The following is a 15,297-nucleotide window of genomic DNA, read 5'->3' on the forward strand; positions in this document are numbered from 1 at the left end:
AAGGTATGAAGTTTTGATGTATTTTTATTTCTATTTTAGTGCCCCAAATAAAGATCGTTAAAATCCCAAAACAAACCCTTATGTTTCTGTTTGACCATGAGTCAAAACAATGCTGGTCATCAAATTGTAGACATTTCGGTTATGTAGAAATCGATGAAGGGGGCAACGTTCAATGGATTTAACACCTCGTTTCATTTTAAACAAAATTACTTCAACGACCAAATTCCTAAAAAGTGTCTTATTACCCGTATGAATTAATTGTCCTTTGAAGTTTTACAGGGGATGATCAGAGGGTAAAACAGCAGAGTGAAGTGATCGGTAATCATAAACCTGACACATCAAATCGATCACTAGAATCAAAAGGAAAATAATTAAAACGATTATAACGTTTTTTGTTTGCTTTTCAGGTCTTTTGGAACCTGACTTGCCAAATAACTGTTAGTACTTATAATTTCACCTTTGCTCTTTGTGGCCAACTGACCTTCAAAAGAAAAATGGCATCTGCGCGCAGACATCTTGCTCTTTTTATCTGTTTTGTACAATGCATCGTCTGTTTGCTTGCGTCCAACTCGACTGCAACCTCCGGGAAGAGACCTTTGTATATAGGCTCGATGGCACCCATGACTGGAAAAAGAGCCTGGTGGGGAGCTGGAATACCATTAGCAATCGAGATGGCATTTGAAGATATCAATGCTAGAAATGATATTCTAAAAGAGTACAGATTACAGTTGGTTGCTCGTGATACACAAGTAAGATACAGGACCTGTTTGTTCAAACATTGGATAGCGCTATATTCACCAGACAAATCACTATCCAGCGGATAAGTAGCAGGGAAATCAATAAGCGTTATCCACTGGGTAGAGATTAATCCAATGGATAGCACTATGTAAGGTTTGAACAATCAGGGCTGATTTATAGGTTTTACCTGCAAGTCGTCTTATACCGCCTTTAGTTTTTCCTATAACGGTTTGCCATTTTTTCCCAGTGATTTAAAAAACTGAAAAACTCACTATAAATATTAATACGGCTTTCCCACTTGTTAACTAAAGGCTTAGATCATAAAATTTCCGCGTTTTCACTAATTACTGTCGCCATCCATGTTTGCCATTTTGATTAAAGAAAAACAGGAGCGTCATCTTTTTGTAGCCGAGTTACAAAAAAGACCCTTTAATTCATAGAAAAAAAACAAATAGTTTACGTATTTTTACATTCAAATCAAGCTGAAGAATTTGCATTTTTAATATTCAATATTTTTTGTGACTTATTTACCAACAGGGAGATACAGGTCTTGGAAACAGAGTTTTCAACGATTTCTTGACGGAGCGCCAAGTTCGTCTTATTCTCGGTCCTTCAAGGTCTAACGTTGCAGAGTCCGCTGGTGCCACAGCCATGTACTACAACATTGTTCAGGTAAATAAATTTTCCCATCAAACTAAAATAACTTAAAATACCGACCGAAATGTTCATAGGTGAACTCAATAGTTAAAACAAAAAGGGTGGAACATATCGTTCGTTTTTTTTCTTGAGCAGTCATTTCTCTACGGCTTAGTGGTAAATATCAGCTAGGGGTACCAATATTAGGTGTGTTTCTTCACAGGGAACAATATTCCAAACATTTCTGAAGGGGCCCTACCATGAATAGGCCAGAGACATTAGAAGACATAAGTCAGTTGTAGGCGCAAGTTGCTTTCTGTTGTGGGAACAAGCCATACTGAAGATAACTAATGGAAAAAAAAATAATAATTACCCGTCCTGACGTCTGACAGCGCGTGAATAGGAAAGTGTTTGAAATATATTGTTGTGGTTCAATTATATCCTTGGATTAAATTCAAATTGCGTTGTTTTCTGGTATGGTAATGTATAGTAATGAACTTGAAGACAAAAATGAATAACATACGCATCTTGCTTGAAATTCTGATTAAACATGTGATCATTGCTTTCTCTTTCGTTTGCATCACTTTAGGTTTCTTCTGCAGCTGCCTCTGGTAAACTCTCCGATAAATCTCTTTTTCCGTACTTCTTTAGAACGGTTCCGACACTATCCGATAGCAGTCGTACCTTCATAACGATTGCAAAAAGGTTTAACTGGACAAGAGTAGCCATTTTATATCAAAGCAGAGAGCTTTTTATATCCGTAAGTACCATTTCACTGGTTGTCAGTTTAAAACAAATTCAAAGTTTATTAAAAAGCATATTATTGATAATTGAACATTCACGTATATTATAAACTGTATTCTAAACTGCCTCTTGTTTTTGTATTGATATCAAGTGCTATCTTTTTTGGAAAAATTACAGGCGGCAACAAGTCTTAGAAAAGAGTGCAATATAAATAACATTGAAGTGATATCGTACGGAAGCTTCTTAACGGATCCAAAAAGTCAAATTAAGCATCTCAAGGTAAGGAATAAGCCAAAAATAACAATCAAATGTTTTAACTTCCGCTGTCCTTATTATTTGGAGTTTTTAGACTATATATGAAGGCTTACTTAAAGACTTTTAAGTCAAGCAGACGATCCGTTATATTTTAATATAATGTGTAGATAATATTTTGCCATCATCTCAAACTAACACCGATACAGGCAGTAGTAGCATTGTAGGGATGTCTTTGGCCTTTTTTGCGCAGTAATCTTGTTAACTTGCGCCCGAATACAGTAACTCGGGATTGAATCGTATCTGTTTGTCGCCGGTGTTCTTGTATTTGATTGCTCTTCGAAAGCCAGGTATCTGCTATGCAACTGAAAGTGTCGCTTAGCTTTTTCATCATCGCAAATATCGTCTCTAGAAAGGACGCCATCCATGTCCCCTTGTGTCTCTTGCATAGCTGGAAGAAGCGCGGGAGAGAGGAAAATTATCTTGCGTTTTAAGTATAGCATTCAGATCAATCAGCCGGTCTATTCACAGCCTCCTCGTACTGATGTAAAAAGAAATCTCCATTCAGTTTTCAAAGGATATACTTACTTGGCCGGAGTGAATATTTGCAGCTTTTACCAAGGGTTCTTGAATAGGACCAAGTAATTACTGATTAATTAAAACTCATGTTGCGGCTACCCTTTCATAGATGAAAAAGATTCTTAACGTTAAAAACGACACTTATATTACGATAATGAGAACCTCGAGATGTTAACGATTTGCCTGTCTTTGCTAGCGTCAGTCATTTGATGGTCAAATACGAATAAATTCCTTTTTTTCCATCCAAGTAGAAATCGCTGTTCCTAAGCGGTAGAAATACCCTTTACAAATTCTATGACTGGTAATGTGACCAGCATTTCCATATACGTAGGTTGCCTTGTGAATAAGTCCAAAAGATCTTCTTGGGTGGAGGCTGATTGTACGGTTTCTGAAGCTTGTTATATTATAGATCGATTACCCAAGCCGTTTTCACTGACCCAGTAATTCCTGCAATCATGCAGGTGAAGGGATGTTCAAATCGAAATCGCTGTCACTTTCATGGAAAAGGATCACAGAGCGTTTCCACGACCAGCATCACCACATTTCTATTGTTTTCCCTCCACCCCCACCACCACCACCAACACCAACACATGTCTGTTGTTTTTCCACTTTCACAAGAATATTGTTGTTTAAGGTCAGTTATGTGCTTAGCGACAAAATGCTCCCGAAGAGTTATGAAGAAGCTATTAAACAGATTTCATCGGCAACACCAACCGTAATATTTTTTTGGCGCATTTTTTTTTTCCAGTTTTCAAACCGAGCCCATCCTTGCCATCTGTACCACCAGAATACAGGAAATGGTTTCAGTGCCTAAATATGGTCTAAAGAAAATACAAAACTTGACCATTGGTTTTGGAATTTATTTGATGCGAAGCAAGGGCGTAGCGTGAGTTTTTGAAGGTGTTCGCACAGGAAGAAAAGTTAGACCGCCGAAGGAGCCTCATACTTGGGGAGTCTGGGAGCATGCTTCCCCACAAAAGTTTTAGATTCAGTGGCTCGGAAATGCCATTTCCTGCGTTTTCGGCGGGACATTTTAAATAAAAGAAAACGAAGGAAAATGCAATGGTTAGTTGTATATGTTACCCGTCTCTAGTGGTATCGGTAAGGTAATGTTTTCTAGTTTTATCAGTGTTCACGGAAAAAAGATAAAACAGTGATACCATAAAGGAAGTTACAAGCAAAGGGCGACATAGCCTGCATGGTAGCCGTCTCTCCTGCGAAACTGCGAAACGTCCCTAAAGGCGATGAGTGATGAGAGGCGGCTGTACTGTATTCCGTTTACAGACTAAAGGCGAGATGTTTATCCTGCAAGCGGGCAAAGACACCAATAGAATGCCAAAAAACTTATCACTCACCCCTATTTAACCATAAAATGCTTTCACCCATACGCACGGGCGTAAGTGCGTATATGAACGCTAGGCTCCTGCGTATTCACTTTTTTGCTTTATACAAAATAATTATCAAATAGCATGACGTAGCTTCTTTAATGTATCCCTTGGAAAAAAGGACTAGAATAACCTCACATTACTAAAGGCAGTCAATCAGTAAAGGCAACATCTTATCAAACAGACAACTCTAAAAGAAAACTACCATGAAACCATACAGATAAGTAATACAAGGATTGCAACAAGCTAATCAATAGAGACTTAAAGATTCAACGACGCGACGGCAACGAGAACGTCGCTTAAAATGTGAATTTGCGTTCCTTCAGTGTCAATAGCGATTGTTCCTACCCACGTACTTTGTCAAATGTAGGCGAATCCTCCTGAAGCTGAATTTTAAGGGACCAGAGCCAAGTTTAAAAAGAGAAATAAAATTTCGTCGTTGCTTGTTTACGTCCTCCATAGAACGCAAAATTTGCCATTTTCACGTCGTAGTCGTGCAAAAACAGGAACGAAATGTACAAAAAAGCGTGATGCACGTGCAAAGTTGTTGTTTTGCTTATTAAACCAATTGTTTTTTTTGTTTTGACGTTCTCGTTGCCGTCCGCGTCGTTGCATCTTAAAGTCCCTGTTGTTAATGTAGAAGTTGTTACACGTTTTCGTCGGCAAAGTCTTAGAAGTGGTTTTTCTTTCATCTGTCCGTAGGATATCGACGCAAGAATTATATTTGGTTTCTTCAGTTCGTCAACGAGAACCATGTGTGAGGTAAGCGATTAATACTAACGACGGTACTAATGTTGGGTGAACCGTAGGTTAGAAGGGTTAGTGCTAAGCTATGATCATACCATTACAAAGGCTGCAGCAAAGGAAAGCGAACAGTGCATTTATAGTCTGCCACAAAATAAGGCTACAAATGAATTCAGTTTTCTCAATGTCTCTGGCAACATCTTTTTTTTCGAAAATTTCTATATTTCCCAAACGGTCCCGGTAGGACTATAGCTTAGTCTGGTTAGCGCTTGACAGCAGAGTGGGAATCCGCTGGACCGGGTCAATACTCAGTTTCTTAAATACCTGAGAGATAAAAGTACTGCTTGCCCTCCAAACTGCTAGGCCTTCGCGTAGCTCAACTGATGAGCCACGTAAAATGAAGCCTCTAGCAGGAAACGCAAGAAAGTGTTAATACTCTGCGCTTTAAAATACTTTGAGCTCGAATAGAAGGTACTTTTTTAACAAACATAAATTCAATTTTTGCGTGTGTATCACAAACAAGTTCCAGTCCATCAAATTCTAATCACCTACCGCGTAAGCCAACGATAAACTCTATTTCATGTCAAGGCACTACAATATTTCACTTTAAATACCAGATTTACAAGCAAAAGATGCACGGCCGTAAATATGTTTGGGTGATCCATACTCCTGACAAGTACGGCTGGTGGAAGAGAACGTTAAATGGAGTAAATTGTACGCCAGAGCAAGTCAATGAAGGAGCGAAAGGAATAATATATGTCAACTACATGTGGCTTAGTAAGTCAAGGAAGAGGACCTTGTCTGGAATGGTAAGAACGTGTGAAAACATAGGGCGCCCACATAAACTGCATGCACGGTGGGAACGTTCGTACGTTTGGAATTTAACTGGAAAAGGTTTATATTATTGTTTTATATTTCATAGTAACATTAGTCGGGTATTAGCGACTGTGTTCAGGGCCGAGTTGTTCAAAGCTGGGTTAAGATAACCCGTGGTTAGTGCGAGACTTGAACTCTGTTGAAAGCTTAAAAAGCATTTCAGTTTTAATTCTTTTTGTCTACAATTTGATGATTGGAAGCTCTAAAAATAACAGAGGAAATTATCTGACAATGTGCTTTTGAACATAACAAAACGAAACCCGGGTAAAATTTAACCCCGGGTTGAGCGCTAATCGGCCTTTTAACAACTGGACCCAGTCAGTATACCATTAGAATCGAATTGTCTTAGACATTTTTACGATTCAGTGTGAACTATGAGGGCAAGTTAAGTCAGGGAGTTAAGTCTACCACGTTCTTTCGTCTTTGACCGAAGTGTCAATTCTTTTGTATGCTTAAAAGAATTGATAAATATTTTTAAAAACTATAACACAAATGTAACATCATTCTAGATATACAAGAGGGCTGTGATGCTAGTATTACAAGAAAGGGGAGCGAAAAGGCCGGAAGAACATGGAGAGAAACGATCTTCGCATTTCTTATCTACACCATTGCTTTTTAATATGCAATCTGCCAGATATTATTTTTATGGTTCGATTCTTCTCCAGTTCAAGGTGTTTTTGTGGGCAGTCTCAGCTATGTCCCAGCTGCTTCCCACAGCTTAGAGGCACTTAACTGTCCACAAAATATCAGGAAAACTTAACCTTCCATACTAGGCTTTTGCAGTCTTCGAGAGAGTTCCAAGAGCACTAATCACGATGGCTACAATTACCACTTTCATGGCGTGAACAATGTCTTGATAGCTTTCCACCCTCTCCTCCCCCTCCTTATTGTCATTGTCGTCATCATCATCATCATCATCATCATCATCATCATCATCATCATCATCATCATCATCATCATCATCATCGTCGTCGGTAGTAGTAGTAATAGTAGTAGTGGTAGTGGTAGTAGTAGTAGTAGTAGTATTTGAATTTATACACTTATGACTAATTTCTATAAGAAAATTAAAGTTTTCAATGATTACTCATATTTGATTCCATCAACAGACACCAATTGAATTCGAATCTAAGTTCGCCCAGAGAGCCCAATTTTCACAAGTGAATGATACTGACTACAAAGGATTTGCTTACGATGCAGCATGGCTGGTTGCCCTTGCCCTCAACAGAACAGCGCAGCAGCTGGGCCCTAACGCTTCTTTGGACTCGGAACCATTCGGGAGCAAAAATTTCTCAGAGCTTTTTAAGGGAAACCTTTTAGCAACAGAGTTACTTGGTGTAACGGTAAGAGACAAGGAAAGTAAATTCAGGCTCGCTACTAATCAAGAGCAATTTACACTTAACTGAGGTATCTGTTTTGAGCCGCAAAATAGAACGAAACTTAGTATTTTTTGATAGAGGAATTGGAGTCTTAAGTAAAACATGACACGCCCAAAAAACATGAAAGTAAAACACACAAGATCTCGTTGAACAACAATATTATTGGCCTATATTTGAAGAACGCAAATGACCTTTAAAAAATTGTCTCTTACAATTATGACGGATGTCAGTGCTACTCGTTGTGACGCAGAATATTTTTGAAACGAGGATATTTGACATTTTTCTTCCTACATGATTATTTTAACCGCATTGCGAATGTCACGTGGGGTGGGGGTGAGGGTGGGTAAATGAACTTAGTTTATAATTTTAAGCTGATGGTAGGCAAAACAGCGGTCTGCACTCTTCTTGTTGACCTTCTTTCAGAGCCTTGTAAAAGTTAATGACAAAGGTGACAGATCGGGAGTTTTTGAAATCTCACAACTGAAAGGTATATTAATTAACTGATGGCATTATTCATAAAATATGCGGATAATAAAAACATTTCTCTAATTAGTCCACTATTTTTCAGAATGCCCGTTTAAGTAGAGTCACCCCACTTAATAAAGTCAACACCAAAGCATACCAAAACTCGCATGTTTGCACCAGCTGTAGCCTCTCTGAGGCTAGATTGAAAATATTAACTATAACGCTGCAATGTAGTAATGAAAGATAGTATTTTGCATTGCAAACTGCAATAAATAATGATAACAAATTCAATAAGTTGTTATGATATTATGATATCAAATAGGAACAGAGTTTCAAGCTATCTGCAGTCACGAGGTACAGAAATCTTCTTTAGAAAGATATTTTGGAGTGGAATTCGAGTGGCAAGGTAAAACCCTTGGCCGGGTTGTTCAAAGGTGGGTTAACATAACCCAGGGTTAGTGCGAAATTTGAATTCAGATATGAAAGTTTAAAAAGTAAATTCACTTTAATCCTTTTTGTCAACAAGTTGATGATTGGATGCTCTAAAAAAAACAGAGAAAAATACCCTAGAAAATGTTTTTGACTGACAAAAGAAAAAGAAACTCGGGTTAACTGATTTAACCCTCGGTTAAGCGCTAATCGGCCTTCGAACAACTGGGCCTTGTTTTGTCGGTTGTAATCCATAATTAAGTAGCAGGTTTAGCATTGAGGCCTGCTTAAATGTTAAAAAAAAAAACTAAGTCTAAATAATGTTCTGTCCAAAAATTCTTTCGTCATGGAATCTGTTTGCATGTATCTACCGACGTAACATTTCAACGATCATGTATTACACCTAAACATGAACATATCTCTCCAGTATTACAGCAACTGCATTTGCTTCTTATAGATGAGCAAATAACTTTTAAGATTCTTTTAATTACTTTTTAATGTTTAAACGGCTTAGCCCCTTCATATTTGTTTTGCCCTAGTTACAAGGTAGACTCCTCGGTGCAACTTAAGATCTGCTAATAGCCATCGTCTTGCTTGATGTCCGTTATAATCTGCGCAGCTATGGTTTACAGTCTTTTTTAGTAGCGTCTACACAGTTGTGGAATGATATGCCACTAGCAACTAGTTCTTGTGAGAGTTTGAACGATGTTAAGAAAAAACTTGAGTCTTATCTTTTTAAGAAAAATTAGTCTCTTTATATTTTAGTCGTTTTAACTGAAAGCGTTTTTATCCATAAATTAGTTTTGCTATTTTTAATTCGTTTCAATCTTATGTAATTTATGAACATTGTAATATTTTAAACATTTCTTATGAATCGCCATTGGGCATCGCTGGGAATTGAGCTATACAAAACAAAAGTATTATAATTATTATTATGATCATTATTATTATTATTGTCTTTCTTTGTTACCTGAACAAGGTGGAAGGCCACCATTGGATCGCCACAGTGAACATACCGAACTACACACCATGTCAATGACCTTATTCATCCCCGTTTGCATCATAGCATCACTTGGAATCTGCTTAGCTTTGTTTTTTCTCTATTTCAATGTCAGAAATCGGAATAAAAGGTGAGTGTGGAGTCATAATTAAGAGCATCTTAGGTCGTTCGTCACTGATAGATGATAATTATCCCTAGAGCAAACGGAAGAGTTACATGGGAAAAGTTTAGGTCAAAAAGATTAATATGCACAATTTGCAAAATATAGAAAATGCTTATTTCCCAAACAATGCCCCTTAACGTTTAAGCAAACTTTATCTCAAAGGCCCAGGCACTGACCACTGACTGAAGTTTTGCTGCATCAAAGTATTTGTCAAGTTACTTTAATATTACTGTCTATGATTATGCAGGGTCAGTCTGTAAGTCGTTGTGACCTAGCTACGACCGGGGACTTAAAAGAACCCACACTACTTTTCAAAAAGAGAAGGGAAAGGTGTGGTCCACCTTTCACGCATCACTCACATCATGGGCTATGGGTGGGTTACAGCAAGGTCTTAAATGGACTGATAGCGGCTGCCACTGGTGCCCTTGTATACTGACGTCCAAGCTTACGGATAACATGTTCATATATAATGTGAAGAGGGCACGTCTTGTTTTCCCCTATTCCACGAAATAACATTACATTACATAGCACTTTCTGGCAATAAATACATTATTTATATTACTTAATACCCCCCTCCCCTTCCTAATCCTGTAAAACTATTTTATTTTACTCCTCTTTAATTAACTTGCTTTCCTCCACACCAGTCAACCACCGCCACCACCTAAAAATAGCAGATGTTTTTCTAGTCTGCAATTGCCCCGCATTTTTTATAAGATAAAGATAAATGGCTATGACGTCATCGGTCAATGTATTCCACCTCAAACTAATGAAATTCCACTTTAATTAAAAAGAGGTCTAAAACATCCCTACAATACTACTTAACAAACTGTATTATTCATTACTCAGGGTTATTAAAATGTCAAGTCCAAACTTAAACAATGTCATAATTTTGGGCTGCATTCTTTCATACGTTTCTGTCATTATTTTCGCTTTCGATGGAGATCATCTGACAGCAGACCTCTGCAAGGTATGCGTTGTTCAATGAATATCTTTCCTTAAAATAGCATTCACTCATATTTTTAAAGAAAACATATACGCCGTTTAAATAGGTAGTGCTCGCAATGCCCCGCCTTATTTTGAGGGTAAACTGATGATGGCACCTAGAAAAATTGATTTCGAGACCTTGGTTCCGTCTTATCCTATCTACCTGAACGGGCCCCACATTTACGCAAAGAGCTGAATCCACCATGACTAGTACGTGGCTAAAATGTTAGACTCGCCATCATTACATCACCAAATACATTCGTCCTTTAACGTAACTGAAATGCGATTTTGAGTTTTTATCTGTATGAAAGCTAAATGAGTGCATAAATTAATAATATTTGCCTTTTGTTCCATCTAGGCTCGGACTACTTTACTTTGCGTTGGATTCACTTTTGCCTTCGGTTCACTGTTTTCAAAAACATGGCGCGTACACAAGATCACACGAATAATGAGTGCAAAGAAATTGGTAAGGGGCTTTAACTTTTATAACTCAATTGCACTCGGCGGTAGATTGCAAATTCTGCCCAAAAAGGCTAAAAATGTCTTTGAGCTCTACTTTGTTTTTCTCTCAAACATTATAACTAAGTTAGCGAAACGTTGAAGAGTTTAAGAGAGAGATATTTTTAGTTTCCAAGAGGTGAAAGTGGTTGGTTGAAGTGACACCTTTTAGGCAAACAGCTTCTAAATCGATTTGGTCTGGTCCCGTAGTTTGCTACCCGTTGCCTTTAGATTTTCGTTTATTCTTTCAGCTAAAATCTCATTCAATAGCAAATAACCCCGTGGGAAAAATCCTAGCTTTGGTAGGTGTATCATAATATCATATCTTCCTTTCAGATTATCAAAGATCGACACCTTCTCGGAATTCTGGGCTCTCTTCTCGTCATAGATTTGATCATTCTTTTGTGCTGGAATTTTGTGGACCCCTTTCACACTAAGGCAAAATACCTGACTGCATACGTGAGTATAAAACACTGTACCATTCAAAGCTCTGAACGATAAAAGGGCCAAAAAAGTCCACTACTAAACTGATATTCCTTAAGATAGAAGACAGCCTTTACCTGTCTCACTCTGTTTCGGCCATGTCGCCAATAGTTTTTATGACACCCTCTATGGGTAATTTACTCTCTGCATCTGCGAGTTTTGTGCAATGCTCTCAGACACTTAAGGATGTGTACCTTGCCTTAGCCAGTCGGAAGAGATATAGTGAGTACACTGTATAATCACAAAACTAATTGGCAGAACTGCAACTGCACGAGCTTGCGTTATTTTGACGTCTTTTGTTGTCCGCTTTTATGTCATTTTAATAAGTTCAAAAACAAAAGTACATCAATAAATTATTCTATGGCAAATGCAATTGTTTGTGGACAATGCTTTTTTGAAGCTCTTCGAAACACTCACCAGCTTAAAAATTCTCGAGCTTCTTGACGAATTTTTAAACTTAATAAAACACCACGGCTATTGTTTTGAAGCTAATAGATGCTTACAAATTTTGATATCCCTCCCGCTTAAGTCTAATCAAGAGGATGACAACATAGTTTACGTACGTTACGTATACACGTGTGAAGTCGACAACATAATCATCTGGCTGGGCCTGCTGTACTCATATAAAGGAATTCTTCTGCTGTTTGGTCTGTTTCTGGCTTGGGAGACAAGGAATGTCAAGATACCTGCTTTGAATGACTCTCATCACATTGGTGCGTCTAATCAAGTTTACATTCGTATATTATTGTATCACATAATATAAGGAAAATGAACTTAAAATATTTCATCTTTTATATGCGGTTCGGTTGCAAGGAATTAATGCGTCGGTATAAGAGCTACCAAAACAATCTACTAGTTAATGAATGTTAATTTAAAAAGACAAACTAATACTTTGGAAAACTTTTGCTGTTTTTTGTAGAAGAAAGCGGCTCTGCTGTCAACACTAAACAATCACAATCTTTCACATTGTTTCAGGTCTTTCTTCAGCCTTTTTTACTTTTTTTTTATTAACCACCTGAAATAATGTCGTTGAAATGACAAGGAATCCTTGCCTGGTCTTACTAGTAAACCCTGTTGTATCGAAAATTTTGTGATAATCTAGTGCAAGGAGTTGCTTACAGTGGCATAATAGAAAGACTGATTTCTTAAAAAGCAGATTTTATGTTTAAAATCTAGAACAAAAGAATCTCATTTTTAACAGCATTTCTTTTTTACCTTTTGTTCAAGGTATGGCAGTTTATAATGTGGTGATAGTCTGCATCGTTGGCACCCCTATTGTTTCCTTTGTGCAAGCCAAACAGTTCGACGTGTCCTTCGTTATTACAGCAGCCTGTATTTTGTTCAGCACAACTTCTACATTGTGCATCGTGTTTGTTCCAAAGGTAAGTGAGGAATGATCTGCCTATTTTTCTGGTAGATGTTTAACTTGTCACACTTAAACTGTTTGAATCCACGATAAAATTGCTGGGAGAACAAAACAATCAATGTCTGCACCCTTAACCCTCGCTTGAGGGGAAGGAGTCTTTTCTTTCCCGCAGCACAGGTTATTAAGCCCTAGGCAAACAGACTCAACATTGTTGGATCTTACGTTTTGCGTCCGTTTGGACACCCTGTTGGAGTGTTGTTCCGTGTTGTTGAGTGTTGTTGGGAATTTTTTAGCAAAGTTTGAAACCGGTGGTCAAACGTCTAGCTACGTGCAAACGTTCGCAACATTGTTGGGCCAACAACGTTGGGAGTGGCTGCGTCCGTTTGCACGTGGCTTTAGCTTGAACAGAAGGACAAAATACAGTGGTAATGGTGGCGGGGGGGGGGGGGGGGGGAGGCCTTATTTTCCCTTAGGAAATATACATTATCAGAAAGACGTTATGTCTTTGAGGGTAGTGTCTCAACTATTTTATCGCCGACTGTAGCTTCTTTGTGGCGAGCTCCCAAGTTACACCACGCATCAGTAAAATTTACTTTTACTTAAACTGAATGCATTATCAGTCTTTAAGTACTACTTATTGCAACAGATAAATCGAAACGAAAATTTGCTGCGTGTAAATCAATATAATCATCAATGAATAAGCTTTAAACTTACCCTGCTTATCCAAAAAGCTGAAAGAATTTAGTGTAAGTCAGAAGTGATTTCCAACAGGTATATTAATTGTCATAAAAGAAAGGAAATACATAATCTCACTGTTAATACAATTATATTTCCCAGTTTTCAGCCCTCAGGAAATCTAAAGAAGATGACTATCGCTTGCGTGCTCGCACATTTAGTTCCTTGGAAGGATGTACATCAAATGGTGCTAATAAAGGTTATTATGCTGTTAATCACGAGGAGGAATTGCAGAAGCTAAGAGATATGTTAAAAATGGTAAGTAAAATACCTGACTGCACTGATCAAGCCTCTGAAGCCTGATAGAATCTTCCGTCAATCTAACAGGGGCTGGTATAAGGTCTCTTACCTGTGACAAGTTACGCGAACCAAATATGAAAAGGGCAAAATGGAGGTTTGTGTTCTAATATGTAAGAGAATAATAATAAACTAAAATAAAATCATTACCTTCTCTGAGTGGCTGGCTCTGTGTTATACATGTACACTGGAACCAGATGCGCCTACTTAAAAGTTTCTTTTACAGCCCTAGCTTAAAATTGAACTACCGATAAGCTTATAATCTGATTTTCAAAGGCTGTTAGCTTTTTGATCAATAATCATAATTTTGTTTATTTAATTTTGTTTTGTTCTGGAAAGCTTCAAGTGGAAAAACAAGAGAGATTGAAAAACAGTGGAAGCTGTAACACACAATTTTGAAAAAATCTAAATTATGTACGAGTCCGTGACGGTGTATTCCTGAGGAAATAACCAGGCAACGCAACACCGTCAGCTACAACTGCTTTCACCTGGCCACATCTCCACTTTGGCCATGAAAAGGAAAAACGACATGTCAGGTCATCGTTGTCGACCGTTGATTGCGCGTCAAGACGCTGTAAACCTAAATCCCCGAGGCATGGGTTGCCTAGACAAAAACTATGCAAATAGTCACCTGGTGACATTGGACAACCTTAAAGTATGCCTTGTAACAATTTTAGCTTAACTATCCGCTGACGGGCAGCTAAAAATGTCAAATTTAAATTTTGACTTTGTTTGTAATAGCCAATTGGCTCTTGAACTAAGACTAAGTTGAATTTTTAATCATATTACATGCTATGCCGTTAAATTCAAAATTATATTCGTTTGCTAGCTAGCTGGGGTTGGCAAGTGCGCTTTCACTCTAAACAAAGCAATAAACTTTGAAAGCTCCAGTAATTTTTTACAACTTTGTTAAAAAACCTGGTTAATAATACTTATAAACAGAAAAAAAAAAAATCGTGTAATGCTAAACGGGGAGGGTAATGAAAATGGCCTCAATAACAATAGATCTAATTAGCAAAAAACAAATTACACGTGCAGCACACTGTTTTTCTAATTAGCAAAAAAAAAACAAATTTGCACGTGCAGCACGTTTTTTGTCTTTCTTTGCTGTTGTTTTGCACAACTACAACGCTGTTTTGTAGGACTAAATCGTCAAACTTCCTAGTTACACATTTTTATGGATGAATTGTCGTATGTGCTTACCCAATATAGTTGTCTCCTGTGTTCATGTTCACTTTTATTTTTCACTGCCCCTCATTTTCACCTTGCTGGCCCCTCCTTGCTGGCCGCTAGCATTTCTCGTTGTCTCACCGCCGCTTTGAATTTTTATGTTTTTCTTCCTACAAAATTCGTTTCTTTTGTTTTCAATCACTTGCTTCAGCTCTTTCTCTGTTATCCACATGAGTGTAAACATAAAAAATAACGTCGAAAAAGACAAGACTTTGTTGTTGTTTTTTCTGTCTTAAAGTCCTGGCGGCCATGCGATTTCTTTCCTTATACTACTACATGAGAAATTTCCGCAGTTTGATCGGCTTAGATCAGTGGTA

General features: G+C 37.8%; 1 protein-coding gene across 1 annotated transcript; it reads left to right on the forward strand.

Annotated features, from left to right (window-relative positions):
• Positions 1-494: 494 nt before the first annotated feature.
• Positions 495-14,643, forward strand: LOC140929643 (gamma-aminobutyric acid type B receptor subunit 2-like). Its single transcript, XM_073379384.1, has 17 exons — positions 495-749; positions 1,276-1,410; positions 1,964-2,134; positions 2,296-2,397; positions 5,037-5,096; positions 5,696-5,887; positions 7,061-7,294; positions 7,754-7,817; positions 8,118-8,201; positions 9,204-9,354; positions 10,234-10,354; positions 10,730-10,837; positions 11,206-11,328; positions 11,882-12,065; positions 12,580-12,734; positions 13,556-13,711; positions 14,090-14,643. The coding sequence occupies exons 1-17, from the start codon at positions 495-497 to the stop codon at positions 14,147-14,149; spliced, it is 2,355 nt and encodes a 784-aa protein (XP_073235485.1). The 3' UTR covers positions 14,150-14,643.
• The last annotated feature ends 654 nt before the right edge of the window (positions 14,644-15,297 follow it).

Source organism: Porites lutea, chromosome 1, assembly GCF_958299795.1.
Source record: "Porites lutea chromosome 1, jaPorLute2.1, whole genome shotgun sequence".
Taxonomy (NCBI): Eukaryota; Metazoa; Cnidaria; class Anthozoa; order Scleractinia; family Poritidae; genus Porites; species Porites lutea.